The sequence below is a fragment of the Gossypium raimondii genome, chromosome 5 (genome assembly GCF_025698545.1).
Source record: "Gossypium raimondii isolate GPD5lz chromosome 5, ASM2569854v1, whole genome shotgun sequence".
In the NCBI taxonomy this organism is placed as follows: Eukaryota; Viridiplantae; Streptophyta; class Magnoliopsida; order Malvales; family Malvaceae; genus Gossypium; species Gossypium raimondii.
The window spans coordinates 17,411,248-17,431,742 of NC_068569.1; the positions used below are offsets into that span (position 1 = coordinate 17,411,248).

Below are 20,495 nucleotides of genomic sequence, written 5' to 3' on the forward strand. Positions count from 1 at the left end.
TGAGATGTTGAAAAATCCAATAAAAATTTAGATAGTGAAATAAGATATGAATATAATTAAATATAATATTGAAATATTGTTTATTGTTATTAATGATCAAGTTGATTTAAAGTATGAGACAATTAACGAATAATTGTAGACAGAAATTAAATGTATATAATTTATCGATAAATGTTATTAATTTGAATTATGGTAATACCACTAAGTATTCCTATACTCAGCGTACGTTTGTTTCCGTGCGCAGGTTAGTAGAAAACGAGTATTCGGTCCAGCATCCAGAGCAATCCCGACCTCAGAGAAATTTTAGTGATGTACCTTTCTTTTGATAACGTGGCATGTACCTATGTAATGTATAGGTTAAGTATAAGAGTTTTGTGATTGTGGTTTTAGAATGATCTTTAAATTGATTATAAGTATGAAATGGAACTAATATGAAATGATAATGATTAAAGTATGATATGTCTGTTATTTAATTGTGAACTAGTTATAAGTTATCTGATTTATCCGGTAATGCTCCATAACCCTGTTCCAGTGACGGTTTGGGGTTAGGGGGTGTTACACTCTACTAACTAATTTCTACTTGATGATGAGCTATTAAAATTTAGGGTTAATGTACAAAAGTTATATATTACAGTTTGATCTCCAAATTACACATACATAACTTTTTTAATATACCATCTTTAGAAAAAAAAAAGAGAGAGAGTGAGAGACCTTCTTTGAATTACTTGTGTACTAATTTGAAAGATCAAAATCACAAGATCTAAAGATTTCAAGAAATTGATGGATTCAGTGCGATTCCACATTTAATCTTGTTCTGATTTATTATTGATAATTTAACTTAATAGATCCCGATTTATGATTTATTTAATTTTATATCACATATCATTTTACGGTTATAATAACATTAGTGTTCAGTAATATTCAACCATGATTTTTATTGATGGAAGAAGTTAATTAATTTTAGCTTATATTTCTAATATTCCTTTTATCCTTAAGCCATTTTACCATTACATTAACGGATTAATAATTATATTTATCTCCACATATATAATTATAAATAGTTTTAATTAAATATAAGATAAATTTAGCTTTTAAAGTTTTTACTTTTTTATTAATTTGTCCTTTATTTTTAAAAAGATTAAGAACCAAATTTAACTAAAAAACAAGAATAATATTTTTAACTATTAATAAAGAAAACAATATAAGATATCTAATAATATTTTTTCCACAAATGATATCTAATAATATTGATTATACAATATTTAACGAATTAACAAAATATAAAGTGACAAATACAACATAAATTCAGATTATTTAATTCAAAAATTATCGAGAGAGAAACGAATATGGTTTTTTAAGAGGTAATCTTAAAAATATCCTATTATTGATCGATTTGTATAAACAATGAGATAATAAAATTGGAGAAAAATGAACACAAATATTTTACGTGAAAAGCTATCATTGAGGGATAAAAAATCATAGGCAAAGGAAGCTTTGATTTTTCACTAAGGAACAAACAAAGAGTACAACGATGGAGAGTATCTAACCTGAATACAAAGAGCAAATCCAAATATCCCAAATACAAAAGGATATCTCAAAAACTCTCCCCAAAAACTCTTTAACAAATCTCACACAAGAGATATTTAATGCAAATATGATTCTCTAAATTTAATCTATTTGAACAGGGTTCCAAAAACACTTTAAATAGGCTTGGGACGTGGGTCCAATATGATTGAAATAACCCTATAGGAATCAGAGTTCGATTGGAAGAAAAAGTCTTGTTGAGAGTAAAAAATGCGACTGTATTTGTGTAGAAATCACTGCCTCGTCGTGACGTCATCTACCTACTCATCACGACGTTGCAACCTTGCTTGGTTGCCAAAGACATCGCATTGTCTCGACGTTCGGGAGATCCTCGTCTCAATGTCGCGCGGTTTTCTACTCTCCTTTAATTTCTTGTCAATTCTCATCTTAAATGCTCACAATATATCCGATAAATACGAGGCACATTTTCCTTACCTTAAAATTTTTCAGTTTTCACGGCCAGCCCTTTTCAATTTTCATGGAATATTTCATCATTTCATTTCATATTATTTCAAATATAAATCTACATTACTTTTATAAAAAAAATTATAATTACCAAAGTTGGAACACTTAGAAACATCCACGTGCATAAAAGAAATGAGGACTTTGTACAAATAATTTACTTCACCAGCTTGTAGCTTTTGGTCAATAACAAAAAGAAATAGAATGGGATATGAAAAAAAATATAATCACCTACTTCGTGCTCCAACTATGATAGCCTTTTATTTAATTTTTATCTTTTAATTTTGAATTTATATTTTTTGTCAAATTACTCCCAAAATAAATGGAAAAGTTAATGTTCTTTTAACTTTATTGACACTACACACACGTGAATTGCTATGTGGATGATATACAAATATTTAATTAATTTTTAAATTTAAAATATAGAAAATTTATTTTAAAATTTTTAAAAATATTAAAATCATATAAAAGTTATAAAATGTTAACGTGTCACTTGCATGGTAATCCATGCGTATGCCATATCAATAAAGTTAATAATCGTTAATTTTTTATCCATTTTAGGGTGATTTGATAAAAAAATACAAAATTAAGAACCGAAAGAGATGAAAAATTAAAGGAAGGGCTAAAATAATAAATTTATTTTGAAAAATTGGAGGGTAAAATTGGAAAAAGAAAAAAAGGGAAAGGGAAAGCATTGGTCAACAAAGTTAAACTAAGAAAATTCATGGATGGTGTGGGAGTGGAATAAAATTACCAAACATTGATTCATGCATGACAGCTTAGCGGACACCCCATACCTTTTGCTGAATTTGTTTTCCAATGAAACCGAAAGGGGTTATGGAAGTTTCTTGAGTCTGTATTTGTATGACTAATTCCTTTGAACAACCACATTATTTGAGGTAAAATTTGGAGTTCATCATAAAATGGACCTAACAGAAAAAGAAAATTTCAAAACATGTGGGACCTTAGCATCTGTATTATATATAATGACAAGGTTGGGTGGGAGTAAACAACATTCATCTCAATCATATTTTATCTCCATATACATAGGTTTTTAACTGGCCAATTAGACAGCCCCGACACTCAACTTTTTCATTTTTTTTTTATAATTTATTGTGTTTGTAATGAATAAAATGAATCACATAATAGGAATGGATATAAAGGTAAGAAAAACGAAAAATATGAGTGTATTAAATCCAATAAATTGTCTTTTACTTTTTAAATGTGAACCAATAATTACATGAAAACGTGCAAAGTCCACACCTATTTTTTGTGCTCCCCATGTTTGGTTCTCTTTGGTCTCCCACAGCTCCAATATTTGATTTTAGTATACGTTTTTGGATTGTCTTCACTTCATTTTAATGGCTAGACGGACTAAATCAATTGAATTTTTCCGTTGTCTTAATTAGATACTATAAATAAATAAATACCAAGACGTGGTAAAGAGCCAAACGTCAAAGCTTAAGATATTATAAAAACTAAGGGCAGTAGGTTGACCTCAAAATAATTGGCACCGATGTGTCAATTTGTTACGACATATGGCATAATATTTAAGAAAAAAGAATGATGTCCTCATCCATGAAGTTGACCTATGGAAATATGTTTACATTGAGCTTTTCGTTGGAAAAGTGATGATATAGGCCTTTTCTCATACCCACTATACATTTTTACATCACCTCCACGGAAATACCTTGAGAGCCCAGTTGAGGAAATGACAAGCCCGTAATTCAGTTTTTTATTAAATAGATAATTTATTAACTCCTTAAAAGTCGAGAAGCAACTTTATTAGCTACGAAGCAGCGCATCCAAGTTTGCTCCCCATGAAAGACAAAAGTCATCATATGTGTGCTGCGTAGCAAAGCTGATCTATCTATAGTATAATCCTCGACTAGGTTTTATGTATATATGAATTTTGATAAAATAATGGGGGTGCAATTAGATTTATAAAAACGAATAGGTCCCTAATATCATGGCAAATAATAATTACTTAAAAAGAACAATCTCCGAGTAAAAACTAGAGAATTTCACACATTCTAAACGAGGATTTCAGCCATCTAAATTTTCGTGTGTGTCAGACGAGGGATTGTGAGGAGTGCTTATTTTTCATCAAGATTTTCAAAATTAAAAAAATAATATTATTTGTTTGGATAAAAACAATGTAAAGACTTTCAAAAAAAGAAATTTAATTAATTCAAACCGAAAGAGATATTTTTCAAAATATTACTATGATTTTTATCTAATTTCAGTACATGGTTTTAGGTTTTATGTCATTAAAATATTTATATACTTTTATAAATTTAATGATATCTTGTATGATTTATTTTCTTGAAAAATAATTTGATATCTTTATGTCTATTTTAAGATATATGTTTGAAATTGTAGTTATCTTTAAAGTTTAAATATATATTATTTTATTGAGAGTACAATATTTTTTTTATCATTTTTGATAAAAATAGATTAACATTTTGAAATATACATTTAATATATTAGTATTATAAATTTGGAGTGCAACTGTGCAAGAGGTTTTCTTGATTCGAGCTTGAGAGGGAAGGAGGGAAATGGAAACTCTATCTCGATGTGGGAAGACTCCCTACAGAATTTTTTACACAACTCTTTAGTAACTTTCTACACACTCAAAAATTAGAATTACAACCGCGAAAATTCTCAACAACTATGTACCTACGTTCCACAATCTACATATTAAAAGGCTAGTTACTAATGCTATATGTCCTGGATGTGCCAATGCCATTGAGACATCAGTGCATGATATCGGAGACTGCGGGTTGAGTAATGAGGTCTGGCGAGTGCAAGATGTTGTGTGGCCTACAGATGGAATTGGGGGAGTGACCAATGTCCTTTTTTGAGAAATATGACAGGGAGAAATGTAGAGCTATAATAGTGATGGTATGGGCTTTGGGGTTCTCTAGAAATAAACTAGTCCATGATGGGGTCAATCAATCACAGCAGGAGATTTACCTAGGTTAATTCGTTTCTTGGCAAACTGAAGTCACCGGGAAGGGTGGAAGCCTCCTTGGAGATGCGCAACTCCGTGAAGTGGGTTCCTCCTTAAGTTACCTAAATCCCCAAATCTAATGCGTTTTCCATTTTGGATCCCTCGATACTAATCGTGGATTGCCGACTATCCATAACGGTGGGATGAGCATTCCAGTGATGAAGATACAAGCGATGAAGGCCATAGAAAAGTCATTTCGGCTGTCGTTTTACTTTTGTTACAGAAAGCTTCTTCTTAATTGACAGCACTAATCCCTAGTTCCCAAAATTACCAACTTTGCCCTATAGCAATTGAGTCGGGCCGATATTGCCAAGTCCATTATTGCTTTACAATTGGCATGTTTTATTTTATCACATACCCGCTTTACTATAGATATATTATCTTAAAAACATCTACCATCTCTATAGACATTGGATGCACCTATTTCTATTGTGCCTCAATTTAATTTGTGCTATTTTATCTTTAATTTTATTTTAATATTTTTAAAGTAAGGTAAATATTTAAACATTATTTTTCAAAAAAATATTTAAATATAAAACCTATAATTTTTTATTACGTTATTATATTTTTACCATTTTAATAGTTTACATATACATACTAGGATAAAATGATAATTTTATATAGTGGAGTAGATTGAGACTGGATAAGGAATTACCATGATTGCTCCATACCTACTAGTCAAAAGAAAAAAAATCCAATCGCGATTTGAATTTTGTCATTCCTATTTCCATGCAGCCTCAATTATTTTTATTTTTTAATTAACTTAGTTTTGTTTAATTAAGTTATTTTACTTTTTATTAGTTTATATTTTTAATAAAAGTTAGGAATAAAAAGAAATAGGTATTTTTTAAAAAATAGTTAATTTGGCTTATTTAAATTATAAAGTATATATTTTATTTTATTGATTAAAAATAAAATAAAATAAATTGTAAAGATTTATATTATTATTTAAATTGAAATATATATTATTAACCATAAAAAAGTATACGTTCTTATTAAATAAAACCAAAAATTGTATTTCATTCCTATTAAATGATCCGAATAAGACTATCCCTATCGAATTACATTCCAAACGATTAACAATTTACGTTTAGTTTTTGGTTCCTCGTATCGGACTAGAGGTGTCCATGGGCCGGGTCAGGCCCAAAAAAAAGCAGCCTGCTTCATAGGCCAGGGCCCGACCCAAAACTCATATTTCGGGCCTATATTTTTACCCAAATCCTCCCATATTTCGGGCGGGTCGTCGGGTCGCCCGACCCATGGACACCTCTATATCGGACTGATCCACCTTTTAGGTAACATATTTTTGATCTTTTCTTATTTTCATATGTAAACTTTGGTACTCACACTTATGTTTTATTTATCCTTGGGTAATAAAGCAAGGAAAGAAACATGAAAAAATGTTTCTTTTTCCGAAAGATTGGTTTTTTTTTTTACTTGAAATAAGCATTATAAGGATCTATTTAGAGAAAATGGAAGGATAAAATTTTCGTGTTTCTTTCCTTGCTTCGTCAACCAAGGACAAAAGAAAAAAACATAAAAGCAAGTGAAAATAACAATAAAACAGGAAAAATAAGAAGAAGATAAAAAGTATGTTACCTAAAAAACGAATCGATATGATGCGAGGAACGAAAATAAAAACACAAATAGCTAATTTATTTGGAACATAAGTTAATAGAATTGTCTTTTGGATCGTTTAATAGGAATGAAATATAATTTACTATAATATATATTTCAATTTAATTAATAATATAAATCTTTGCTGTTTATTTATTTTTACTTTTTTTATTAATGAAATATAATATTTAAATATACAATCTGATTAACTAAATATTTAAAAATAAATACCTATTTCTTTTTATTTTATGTTTTATTTTAATTTTATTAAAAGTAAAATAACTTAACTAAATAAAATTAAAATATTTGAATAAAAATAAAAATAATTGAGGTTGGGTGGAAAAGGATGCAAAGTCGGTAATTTTTGAAAACAAAGGATTAATAGTGTGAACTATGAGAATAAATTACCAAAAAGTCAATTTTTTAAAAAATTATGAAAGATAGGTTAATTTTTTGAAAATATACAAAATCGTTAATTTTAATAAAACGCTTCCAACTAGAAATATTTTTTGTCACATCAATACTAAAAAGTGGTAGCACCAAATTTTTTTAAAATTTTTTGGTGCCACCTATTGACGTGGAAATAAAACTTACAAACAGACCTTTATATAGGCTCAAAATATCATTTCGTTTATTTTATTAAGCAATATGAGATATGAGATATGTGTATATATAGACTTATTAATAAGTTTGTAGCTTGTTTCTAGACAACGTGAGATTGCTCACTTTTTTAACTAACAACATAACATTAAAGGTTACAAATCTATATTGTCTAAGAACAAGCTACATTACTTAAGAAAACAAGGGAAACGAGACTTTGAGTCTATATAAAGGCCTTTTTTTATAAAATTTATTTTCACATTGCCATTTTTAGTGCTCTAATTTTGAGTCAATATGTTGAAAACACGTCCAATTAAAAGCGTTTTTCTGAGTTTCCCTTGAGCTAGAAGTGTTTCACCAAAATCGGTCTATTCCTGTAAATTTTTAAAAATTCGGCTTATTTTTGTAATTTAAAAAATTTTTGGTTTTTTTGGTAATTTAGTCAAACTATGAAGTTTTTTTTGTAAAAAAAATTAAAATCGAAAGAGAATTATTTAGACCTTTTTAAAATTTTAAATTAGTAAAAGTAAAATTATAATTTAATCCAAAGAAATATAAAAATATAATTTTTTTATTTTAAAAATTAAAAATTATATTTTTACTATAGTAAAATTTACAATATAATTTCTATCCTTAAAAAAAAATTATGCCTTCCCCGGATCGAGCAATCCAAAATCGAAAAGGCATCAATTTTGGTGATTTAGGTAACTTAATTATAATGGATAGCAAAGCAAAGGCAACTATGTTTCAAGAGAATGAAATAAAGTAGCTTGCTGCCTAGCTAAACAGATTTACCTATTAATGAACGGAGACATGTGGAGGAGGATCGCCTGTGGATAGAATCATGGGATTAGCTCGGGTTTTTGACCCATGTTCTTAAATAGTGCTCAACACAGAGTATGTTGAAGAAAAGGAGCACATGGTTAAAGATCTACATGTAATCGTTGATAGATTATTCTTTCCATTTTTATTTGGTCGGTTTGTCTGCTATATTTGTTTTCCTCTACTTATAGGGATGTGTAGAAAATTTTCATGTTTTCAGAGACTATTTCGAGTGTTTTTGGATGTTTCGTTATTTTGTTTATATTTTCTCTTGGACTTAACCAGGTTTAAGTTCATTAATTAATTACCAAACTGGTGATGTTATCCGAGTACACTCACTCCCTCCCTCTTTTGTTGTTCCGTAACCAAATAAATATCTATTATCATCAACTTTTCACTCACTCCCTATTTTTGTTCCTTATTCTCGGTTTCGAAATAATATATATAAATGTGTGCATGGGCTACCTACGGGAGATGATTTTTGCTACTTATTGAATAAATAATAAATATTTACTTATGAAAAAGCAAAAATGAAAAAAAATCATTATAAACCAGAAAAACAGGGGAAAAAAACAAATAAATCAAGTAGCCAGGCAGGGAGTAATTAATTAGGAATTAAAAAGAAGGAGGCGCAAGTTAGTAAATGAGTAACGTAAGCACAGATGCTGGTGAGTTGTAAACTTTGTCTTCCCACCTGGTTTCTTTCTACTTCTCAGAAGGTTCAAGAAACACATTTAGCATTGCAATTTTGCAAAGCGAAGCGAAAGCATTCAAACTTCTCTGAATCGTCAAACAAACAAACAAGCACAGCAGTTCAAGAAATCAGAACCGTAGACAATAGAGAGAATAAGGAGCGAGATTCGAGTCTCTTTCTCTCTCGATCGACTTCATCGTTGGGTTGGCGGTGCGTGCCTTTATTTCTTTTATTGTTTGGCATTCAGAGGAAAAAAAAAAAAAGGAACGAATGGCGGATTGGTACTTGTGGGCATGGATCTTGTGCTCCACGATGACGCTTGTTGTTCTCCGTGGTTCCGTTTTGAAGAGACGGAAGGGGAACGGAATCTCCGCGACGAGGGGTGAGTCCGTGAGGAGAGTCCTCGCCGGTAACGGAGAATGCAGATCCGCTGACGGCAGCGACGCTGATGTCATTGTTGTTGGAGCTGGCGTTGCTGGCTCCGCCCTCGCTCACACTCTCGGCAAGGTGCTTTTTCGTTTTTTCAGTTTTCCATTTCCCTCCACTTCGCATTTCTCAGTAACAAATTAGGAACTAGTAAAAGTTTTTCATTTCATCATTTTCTTTTTCGTTTTTTTTCCCGAGTAGTTTAAGTGATACTGTTACCTATTCAGTTGGTGCCACACCTGCACCTTCTCTGAGTTTCCCCAACAGCTTTTTCTGCTTTCACTTCTATCTTATTTTCATGCGATTTGTACAATAACTTTAAAATCCTTTTTACTTTCTCGTCTCTATTTTGGAATATGTTACAACTTTTAGATACGCATTATTAACAAAAAACCGATCTTGTGCCTGTCGGCCACGGATTCTGGGAGTGACTTATGAGCTTTGGAATTATAAATCAGTATTTATCATCTCTAAGGCTGTACTTATTGGTTCATATATCTGACTTTTCTTATTTTCCTTTGGAAGAGTAGGCGTACTTAACCGGTTATCATTTAGCAATCATAATTAGTGGACTTCAATAAAATGACATCTGCTGCCATTAGCAATTTCTATGTAACTCTATTTCTACTTAGTCCGTTTCAATTTAGTATAATCTTGGTTTGGAGTTATAACGGAATATTCCTTAGGACAAGTTGCTTTAATAACAAATATTACGTTTCTTCGGTTTTACAAGTTTCTTGTCCCCTCTTCTCCTTACTTATTGTCATCTGTGATCCCATTGCTGCTAATTTAGCCACCAAACACTCGATTCTAATAACAAATTAGGCGTTCAGCTAAACTAATACCTGCGCATATTTATCTATTTGGCCTCCAATTAGCCACCAATCACATATGTATAGCAGCACCCATACTTGCCTTTGTTTATAAATTTTTAATTGATAAAGGTACATTAAGCATCCATATCTTGTTCCGTTCTCAGGGTTTTGACTTGCTTATATAAATTTTAATGGTTTACTTATGAGCGAATTAAGCATAATCTCAGATAATAGCATTTTCGTTTTAATAAAATATTTGTGATTACTATTATGAAAGTTATTTCAACTAAATTGATTACGTGGTGTAAATTACAGGATGGACGTCGAGTGCATGTCATTGAAAGAGACTTGACAGAGCCTGACCGTATTGTTGGGGAATTGCTACAACCTGGCGGCTATCTCAAGCTAATTGAATTAGGACTTGAAGGTACTTGAATATTAAATTGCTTGACTATGTGTAGACGATCATGGTGTTAGAAGTTGTGTTGGATTTTGAATTTGTTGATGTCTAAACATCAACTGTCCTTGGTTACTTTCACTCATAATGGAATAGAGTTCTTTTGTACTTCCTGACTGCAGATTGTGTAGAGGAAATTGAAGCTCAGAAGGTATTTGGTTATGCTCTTTTCAAGGATGGGAAACATACCCGACTTTCTTACCCCTTAGAAAATTTCCACTCAGATGTATCTGGTAGGAGCTTTCACAATGGACGTTTCATACAAAGGATGCGGGAGAAAGCAGCTTCTCTTCCCAAGTTTGACTTTTCCTTCTTTAGATATTAGTCAGTTGTTTATTTGTTATGTTCCTCATATTCATTGCTCAAACTTTTTACTATTTAAAAATTTGATGCTTCGATGTGAATCTTTGAACTGCCTAATATAGTGGTGTTGTAACAAATAGTGATTTAATATCAAGGTACTTGTACCTTTTCCCCCTCTTTCACCAGTGTACGTTTAGAGCAAGGGACGGTTACTTCTTTACTTGAAGAAAAAGGGACAATCAGAGGAGTGCAGTACAAAACTAAAGATGGTCGAGAATTGACAGCCTTTGCACCTCTGACCATTGTTTGTGATGGTTGTTTTTCAAACTTGCGTCGCTCCCTTTGCAACCCAAAGGTGAGTTATCTGATAAAGAAATCAAGTTCCCATATTTTCATCGTTTGGTTCCTTTTTTTTTTATCATTTAGAGTAAACTAGAAATTAGAGAAATTTTATTAGGCCTAATTTTTAATCTGCAGGTAGATGTACCCTCTTGTTTTGTTGGATTGGTCCTCGAAAATTGCCATCTTCCATACTCAAATCATGGGCATGTTATACTAGCAGATCCATCCCCCATTTTGTTCTATCCCATTAGCAGCACTGAGGTTCGCTGTCTGGTTGATATACCTGGTCAGAAGGTTCCTTCTATTGCAAACGGGGAGATGACAAACTATCTGAAGACCATTGTGGCTCATCAGGTGTTTAACTGCTCTTATTGCTGCACATTCGAGCACATGGCATTGTTTATTTTTGTAGAAGTTGTTCTTTGCTCATTACATCTGAATTTATATTTATTAGTCTCTTGGATTGACAATGTGCTGCATATGTGATAGGTTCCCCCAGAAATCTATGATTCATTTGTAGCAGCCGTTGATAAGGGAAATATTAGAACAATGCCAAACAGGAGCATGCCGGCTTCTCCTTATCCCACTCCTGGAGCTCTATTAATGGGAGATGCATTCAACATGCGCCATCCATTAACTGGTGGAGGAATGACTGTGGCTTTATCTGACATTGTTGTCCTCCGTGATCTGCTAAGGCCTCTGCGTGACCTCAATGATGGACCTAACCTTTGCAAATATCTTGAATCATTTTACACCTTGCGCAAGGTAAACTGTATTAATAAGCTGATTTTATTTATTTATGGATATTGATGTGCCAAGATTCCCCTCTCAAATCAGATTGTACCAATGTTGAAGTCAAAAATTAACTGAACTTTTTTTGTGTGTATAGTGTAATACTATAATTTCATATTACTGCAGTGAAGTCATGGTAATGTTATGTTTTTGCAGCCTGTGGCATCCACCATCAATACATTGGCTGGCGCCCTGTACAAGGTGTTCAGTGCTTCACCTGATCAAGCAAGGAAGGAAATGCGCCAAGCTTGCTTCGATTATCTAAGCCTTGGTGGTGTATTCTCAACAGGACCAATCTCCTTGCTCTCTGGTTTGAATCCTCGCCCTTAGAGTTTGGTGATGCATTTCTTTGCGGTGGCAATATATGGTATTGGTCGCTTACTGGTTCCATTCCCTTCACCCAAAAGAATCTGGATTGGAGCTACATTGATCACGGTGCAGATCCTGAACCCCGCCAGTATTATTATTATTTTTAAAATTTGTCTTTTGGCAATGTTTTATAAGATGAGTTATAAAATATGGGTTTAATGATGTTGCAGGGGGCATCAGGAATCATCTTCCCTATTATCAAGTCAGAAGGAGTTAGGCAAATGTTTTTCCCAGCGACTGTTCCCACATATTACAGAGCTCCCCCTCTTAAGTGAGAAACCCATACTTTCTAATATTATTAGTGTTCCCCCTTTTCTAGAGTGTGGGAAAGGTAATTGCTCAACTAACAACCTCTTTCTTTAACCTGTCTATAAGTTTTCACATTTCCCTCTCTCTCTCGAAAAAAAAAAAAAAAAAAAAAAGAAAAAGAAAAAAAAAGATAAAAGTACATAAAGTTTTACAAAATGGTGGGATGTATCTTGGATAAAGAAACTATGCTTTGTTTGTTATTAAGATTCAAGTTAAATGTCATGCAGGAATGTGTCCTTTAGGTATAAATTTTCCCAAAGCTTTAGCATATATTCTCTTGGTGCGTGGTGCGGTGCCAGCAAGTTTTTCGCTAGCTGCTGATCCGTGACATTAATAATGGTCCCATAATAGACATATAGAATAATCCAGTGCAGCGGAATCGGTCGAGATTTGTTCTCTTCCACTTAACAATTATACAACCCGTGCAAACATTTGGCAGTATTTGGATGGCTAATTGCTTCGATTGATCATCGTTTTGCTTGATTTAAACATAGACGAAGACTTCTCTATCAGAAGTATAATTTACTTTCCCACCATATGCGATTTGATGACACATTCGAGAAAAAAGAAAGAAAAAAAAAGGTAAACTTAACTATAATGATATTGATCACAAGGAGGACAAATCAATTAATGAGGATATATGCTATTACTTAAAGAAATTAGAATTAACTTTGAGATTAACTCCGTATCAATATTGTTTTTTCCTTTATCAAATTATTCATCTCTTGCAAGATGCCTACAACTACAGCCTCAGTATGAACTCAGTTTTTTTTTTTTTTTAAAGTTGATCGGCAGTGATGACAGGTGGGTATGAACTCTTCAACAGTGAAGTCGAGGTAGAAGTATAGGGTTTTGAATTTCTACATCCCCTATTATTACACTTCATTTCCCAACTCTTCTAGACAAATAACCAGGTTTTTAATTTATGCCCTCATGTTCTTCCTCTCCTGCTTTATCGCCTCGTAGGAGGTCATTACCTCTTTAAATTTTGCCTCTGCAGCTTCTGAAATATAGCACAAGGTCTCAGGAATGTAACATTAAATAAAAACCCCAAATTAATGCTGTTAAAATTTATAAGCTTTTAATACTGACCCACATCAGACGCATCACATCTCACCTTTATTGTTCTGGTTCTGATCTGGGTGGAACTGTTTTGCCTTCGCCCTGAATGCTGTCTGCAGACAGACAATGTAATCTCAGTTCAGCATCACAGGCATGACATGAAATCCAGTAACAAGCAGAAACGGTAATAATACCAGTTTTTCAATTAAGTTCTTTGACTGATATAGCTCCATCTTAAAAATGAGAACTATAAGCTAACAAACTATACAACAAATATAGTTGATATGACATAGACCAGCAAACTTTGTCAATTAACTAACCCTTACATTTACAGGAAGGGTTTTGCAAGGGCGTCCTATCTACTGGAATATGACATACTTGACCAAATGTGGTTCAGTCACAATGTAATACATTAATGAAGCAAACCACTCATTACAGGAACCATTTTTGAAGATTATGAATTCATTGGGTTATTTGATGGACATTAACATAAATTAGCAATCTGTCTACCTTGAGAAGATTATGAGCTTAATGGTTAAGACAACCGGTATAGTGGGTAAAGTTAAAGCAAGTCAACTAGATGTACCAGAAATGTCATATTATATAAAAAAACATAACTACCATATCAAAATGAAGTATCAAATTTGGGAAATGGAATACATGATATACCTCAGAACAACAGAAAAGCATAATAAATATAATTAATTTACCTTAATCTCATCTTCTGTATATGGTTGGGTTCTGGACCTGTGGAGAAAAGAAGTCCAGAAAGGTCAATTATTATTGCTAAATACCCAGTTGAGCTCTTGGCCATATACTGAAAATGATAGGGTGGAAGAGCATTTATAACCCTGTGTTGCAGCAGCATTACCTGTCAAGACCTAAAACCGAGTAATGATGTGATAATGGATAGCTTGCACTATCTCTTTGAGGTTGCCTGAAATTGGTTCTTTGATCCCTAAATTGTGCTTCAGCCTTCCAATACCAGTCATCTCTCTGGTAGTGCTGATGATAAGCACCAGGACCATTTTCCCTCCAGCTCTCGTAGCTCCTTCTGTACTTATTTCGCTCCCTGTTAAACACACTTTGCATGCGCCTTATCCGCTCCTACAAAGAGAAACAGAAACTAATAGACAATATGATGATATGCCAGTGGTATACCAAAAAAGTCAATCAATATGAGCACAGCTAAATGCTCGGCGCCCCAGATTCTGAAATTGCTAGAAAATATTAAGGACTACAGATGGTTAGTCCTAAAAAGAGTGATCTGCTTGGTGTTAAAAGAAGAAGAATGATTATCATGCGCAATACTTGCTGCCACCCAACTTACATTCTACAAGAATCATGGAGCAACATAGCCACACGAAGCTCAGGTGCATCACCCAGAGATTCAAAGTTTCCTAAGATACAAGTTTTCATCATCATCAAATGCTAAATGTTACAGCTTATCACTGCTTCAAAGTTTGTACGTAACTTCCTATAACAATTTAAAACAACACAAACTAATGTTTTGGAAACCATGTAGGAAGTTCAACATAACCAAGAACTTACCACTCTCTCCATTTCTTCCTCGTACTCTTCTTGCAGTCGACGGTTGTACCTTCTCCATGCTTCCTCCTGAAAGGATGTTCGAAAAGAACCTCCCCTTTGAGATGATTGAGACCTGGCTAACTTTCATGGTGCAATTACACACATGATCAGATTGGTGAATACAAAAAAGAGAAAACAGAAATGCTATATTCAACTGTCTTCATTGTGATATTATGTCAACGCATAAGTATCAGCAGACATAATAGATCCATACGATAATTCAACAACGCAGCAGTGAAACATAATATAGCTAGCTTAAACATATTCCTAAAATCAAAAAATACTAGCACAGGAAAACAGAGGTACTTCTTCCTGATAAATGTCGTCATGATTGTTAACACTTATTGGCATGATATGGCAGAGCTCAGTGTCAAAACAATAGTTTTTATTTCAAATAGACCCATAGAATTGAATCTTCCTCTTAAAATCCAATTTATATTTGCTTTAGGAAAATTCATATCATCCTATAAACAGTATGTTTTCAGCAAAACCACTACCCATGCCACTACCCATGAGTCCAAACTAATAGTTACAAAAGCAATCCTCATAGAAACCAACTAAACACAATCATCTATCATTGAACTGAGAAAGAACTTCTTTACTATATATACCTGAGCCAACATCCAATCAACAGATCTTCTCAGCTGACTAACCTGCCAAATTGCAACTACAATCAAATAGGCAATTCTAATAAATAACTGCTCCGACCAGCATAAACTTCATTAAATCAATTACTTAAAATTCCCAGAAAAAAAAGAAGTAACCTTTCTTCTTAAACAATATTTAAGGCAAAGGAAATAAAAATCAAATTATGAAGGGAAAAAAACAGACTAAAATGTTTAAAAGTCTGAAACATCAAAAGAGGAAATGGAAGAACTTACAGCGAAAGTGGTGGCAGTGGCGCCAATTAAACCAAAGAGGAAAAGTCCCCAAAGTTTGGGGTCTTCCTCCTTCCCTTTATAAGCCCTGTTTGGAGACGACCATTGCTTACTCTTATCACTGTCAGCGTCTTCGCTTCCCATTTCTGTCCAATTCCCCAATTTCCAATAATCCGAATTTCAACAATCCCTTCGCTTCGCTTCAATTTCAATCCCAAACCCTAATCGCATGGTTAGTGTTTCTCCTGTTCTTTTTCCCTATATTTTCTTTTAATTTTTACGCAGAAAATTAAATATATATTTTTCTTCTTTTTCACCGCCATTGGATTTGATACCCTCTCTAGTACCGGAGAAAGGGTTGAGACACTTGATCAATTTCACGGGCATAGTACACGTGTCGCTCATCTAATGGGTTGAGTTGAGCCGAAACCAGGCTGATATTGAGCCCCCGACTATAATGCTTAACTTTCTCGTTAACGAATCAAAACCGTTGGATTGGGATATCACGCGCCAACACTCACGCGCCTTTTAATAAAACCTGAGATCCGACTCTGGCTCTTCGCGCACTAAGCTACGTGTCCTTCAGTCTCTTATCTCTCGGTTAATAATAATATTATTAATTAATCATACTGAAATTATTTATTATATAAATATATATTTTTTTGCAAATTGATCTTCTTTATTTGAATCAGAAGTGTTGAACAAAAAACAAAAACAAAAAAAAAAAAACGAAAAAAAAGAAGAAAAAAATTGTAACCGAAGTCTGTAGGCAATGTCGAGGAGGCCAGTGAATCCCTCTAGACGTTACGGCGATGCCGGCGGCGGAGCTGCTCTCTTTTCGCTGTCTAAATCTCGTTCTCCGCCTTTGCTCTCCATTGTTCTCATTGTCCTGGTATTTTTTTAAGAAAACAAATCTTTTGATTTAATTATGTTTTCTATAAGTTCTTTTTTTAAAAATTATTTTTATTTTTAATTTTCAGGGGGCATTGCTTATTGTTGCGTATTTCCATAGCGGATCAGGTTTGATTTTCTGATTGAGTTCATTAATTGAGCATTGAGTAATCACTTAAAATGTAATTAATGATTTTTATGTTTCTAAGCTGATCAGTGATAAATGATATTTTATTTCTTTCAGGATCTGGAGGCATAAGGAGCCTTGTTTCCAGAGTTGAAGGTAAAAAAAACTTCTCACTGAAAAAAATCACATTGGTGCTTACGTTCGCGTTATACCATACGGGCATTGCTGTTAAGTGAATTGCGTGTATTGATGGTCGGCATCTTGGATTTATGTATATGTAAATGCAGTTGTTGATACTTTGCTAACTTGGAATTTCCTTCTTCAATTAGATTTAATTAGGTTTGGTGAGGATCGGTTTATGCCTGTGGAATCATAATGATATGTTTCATCTGCTGAGGCATCATTTACCTATGCCTTTCAATTTGCTATTAGATAAACGAACTTTAGATTTTTAGATAGGATTTGATCTTTGTGTGCAGGGGACTTTTCCTGCACATTTGAGGTTCTACGGGCGCTTCCTATTCTGAAGAAAGCTTATGGTGGTGGCATTCATAAAGTTTTGCATATTGGTCCTGATTCTTGTTCAGTGGTCTCAAATTTGTTAAAAGAAGAAGAAACTGAAGCTTGGGGGGTGGAACCATACGATATTGAGGATGCTGATGCTAACTGCAAAAGACTAGTGCGTAATGGCATCGTGCGTGTGGCTGACATCAAATTTCCTCTTCCATACAGGCCAAAGTCCTTCCCTCTTGTAATTGTTTCGGATGCATTAGATTACTTGTCTCCAAGATATCTCAACAAGACACTTCCAGATTTTGCAAGAGTATCGGCTGATGGAGTCGTCGTATTTACAGGTAATAGAAGCTTAACTTTTATTTTGATCCCTGAACTTGCAAGTCATAAGTGCTTTCCTATCCCATAATATTCTTTGTTTGCTTGCTGATGGTTTCAGCCATATTTTTTTCTCATACTGTATCTATGTCATCATGACCAGCTTCTTCTCCATGTTCTACTTTTCATATATCAATGTTCTGTACGTGTTATGAAAAAAATATGCACTAAGCTTTTCTAGCAGTGCTTTTGTAGCTAGCGTGCAATTTGTGATTACAAAGAAATAATCTGAGCCTTTTGACATATCAAGAACCTTTATGATTATTACAAATGTAGGTTTTCCAGGCCAGCGGAAAGCTAAAGCTGCAGATGTGTCCAAATATGGAAGGGCGGTAAGTGGCTGTCACTGTCTTTATCTTTATCTTTTTACTGTTGGGTAGGCTTCCAACTGAATGTTGTCAAGTAGAACCAACAGTAAGTTTTCAGACTTAGTAACTTTGAATTCACTTTGATGAAATAGACAATCTAGTCAATAGTTAATACTTTGAAAGTCTGGGAAATTCCAGTGTATGTTAAGGAGAAAGAAACGTTCTGATGGCTTGGTTAAGCAAGTGTAGAGTGACATGATGTGTTCATTGCTTGGGAATGAGTGCTATTGACTGTTTCGGTTACCTTGTGTTTTGTCTTTCTGACCATTTGCTTGATGTTCTCTTTCTGTAATTTTGGAGCTTGAAATAAACAAAAAGTAATACGAAGGTTGAGATGTTATCTAGTAATTTTCTTCCCCTTATCCTTAAGTAATTTTTTACATAGCTTAACTAAATGTGAGACATGCTGAAGTGGTTTCTTGATATCTGAAGGCTAAACTGAGGAGTTCTACTTGGTGGGCGCGGTATTTCATCCAGACCAGCTTAGAAGAAAATGAAGTTGCAGCCAAGAAGTTCAGTCGTGCTGCAGAAAAGAGCTCGTATAATCCCAGTTGCCAAATTTTTCACCTAAGGTCATACCGCTGATTTGTTTACATGGTAATTTCTGTTTCACCCTTTTGCAGTTTCATAGTGCAACTGATAGTTTAAATTTTGGTTTAAAATATTTATTTTGCTTTCATTGGCATACTTTTAATTCCATCAAATATTCCATATATTCTTTAATTCATATTATTTTGAATCAAAACATTCCTTTGCTTGATGTTGGCACAAGAATTTAGATGACGATCTCAAGACGATATTGTCATTTTGTAGTCGACTCTTTTGATTCTAGATATTTATGATAATCGCCTTTCGTACAATCACGATAAACACAATGCAACCAAACGCTTATATGAACCCTTTTGTCCGTCATCATTTGGTTTGGTCCTAATCCTGGATGAAATAAGAGCTTGGTCTCTACAATTAGAAAATAAAATGAGACATTTTCCACTGATTATGATGCTTTGTCTATTACTCGTAACATTACCAGACACAGAATCTGCTCATTGATTTAACTCACCAGTGTAATTAAACATCTTCTTAATGATGATTTGTTGTTTCTTAATCTTCCATGTCTTCACTCAATTTAAGTTATTGCGCTTTCAGAACACTGCAATCTCATGCTACAAGATTCAAGTTCTTGTTCCTACACGTCTCGATTCTTTGGATTTAAAATAATTCGTCATTAAGATTAAGAAATATTTGATATAAGATGGTGCCAAAACCCAAGCATTTGTTTAGTTCAACTGTACCTTCTGCAAAAAATAATTATATTATGAAAACTGAAATTCTATGCTAGAGTACTGGTGCTAATTCAGTTGGTCGATTGTAGCTTTTGGCACTGATGAAAAGCTAATGAATGTGTCATGTACTACGAGTAAGCAAGGTCTTATCAAGCTCCATAATGAGCAAATATAAGTCAATTGAGCCACGAGGTTTTTGGAGTGCCTCCAAATATTTTAGAAGCTTAAAGAATGGCCAGATCTGTGTAAAATCATGTAGAATGTTTTGGAAGTTCTCGAATACTCCACCATTGAATAGCATTTAATGTGTTCGGTGGGAAAGTTCTAAAATTAGATCTTAACCGTTCATTAGGATTAATTGTAATCATTAGATCAATATAAAATACTCCGATAAATAAAATTTAATGAGTTAAGTGGAAACGTTCTAGGATTAAATCTTGACTGTCCATTAGCATTAACTGTAACCATTAGATCGAAAGGGGTTTGCCTATATAAGGAGAGGCTCCTCTCCCTCATTTATATCCAAGCTAGATTTGACAAATACGTTATAGGGGCCAAAGTCTCGGCACATGACAAGTGGTATAAGAACTTACATTTTTAGTATTGTGATGTTGAACAATGGTTAGGGGTGAGCATTCGATCGAATCGAGTAAAAAATTTCGAGTTGACGAATCCTATTTTATCATCTTGACTCGACTTGAAATTTTTTTGAACCGAGTGAAATTATTTGAGTTAAATTAAAAAAATTAAACATGTCAAATTAAAATATTGTTACAATATAATTAATTCCATGCTAAAGT

The 20,495-nt window shown here is 33.3% G+C and overlaps 3 protein-coding genes across 4 annotated transcripts; 2 read left to right on the top strand and 1 right to left on the bottom strand.

The window, feature by feature from the left end:
- Positions 1-8,686: 8,686 nt before the first annotated feature.
- Positions 8,687-13,075, top strand: LOC105769380 (squalene monooxygenase SE1). The gene is made up of 8 exons (XM_052631177.1): positions 8,687-9,299; positions 10,349-10,460; positions 10,613-10,814; positions 10,980-11,148; positions 11,271-11,489; positions 11,625-11,900; positions 12,084-12,362; positions 12,467-13,075. The coding sequence occupies exons 1-7, from the start codon at positions 9,063-9,065 to the stop codon at positions 12,255-12,257; spliced, it is 1,389 nt and encodes a 462-aa protein (XP_052487137.1). The 5' UTR covers positions 8,687-9,062; the 3' UTR covers positions 12,258-12,362; positions 12,467-13,075.
- A 146-nt stretch (positions 13,076-13,221) lies between these two features.
- On the bottom strand, positions 13,222-16,503 carry LOC105769382 (uncharacterized). Of its 2 annotated transcripts, none has more exons than XM_012589985.2 (7): positions 16,139-16,503; positions 15,869-15,910; positions 15,219-15,338; positions 14,539-14,774; positions 14,378-14,414; positions 13,698-13,780; positions 13,222-13,608 (listed from the first exon to the last, which is right to left on the bottom strand). In XM_012589985.2, the coding sequence occupies exons 1-6, from the start codon at positions 16,277-16,279 to the stop codon at positions 13,712-13,714; spliced, it is 645 nt and encodes a 214-aa protein (XP_012445439.1). In that variant the 5' UTR covers positions 16,280-16,503; the 3' UTR covers positions 13,222-13,608; positions 13,698-13,711. The 2 variants fall into 2 exon arrangements, with proteins under 2 accessions (XP_012445439.1, XP_012445438.1); XM_012589984.2 differs by having other exon boundaries at positions 13,723-13,780; positions 16,139-16,487.
- A 317-nt stretch (positions 16,504-16,820) lies between these two features.
- On the top strand, positions 16,821-19,157 carry LOC105769381 (probable pectin methylesterase CGR2). The gene is made up of 6 exons (XM_012589982.2): positions 16,821-17,027; positions 17,116-17,155; positions 17,271-17,309; positions 17,633-18,007; positions 18,321-18,376; positions 18,845-19,157. The coding sequence occupies exons 1-6, from the start codon at positions 16,908-16,910 to the stop codon at positions 18,995-18,997; spliced, it is 783 nt and encodes a 260-aa protein (XP_012445436.1). The 5' UTR covers positions 16,821-16,907; the 3' UTR covers positions 18,998-19,157.
- Positions 19,158-20,495: the final 1,338 nt, after the last annotated feature.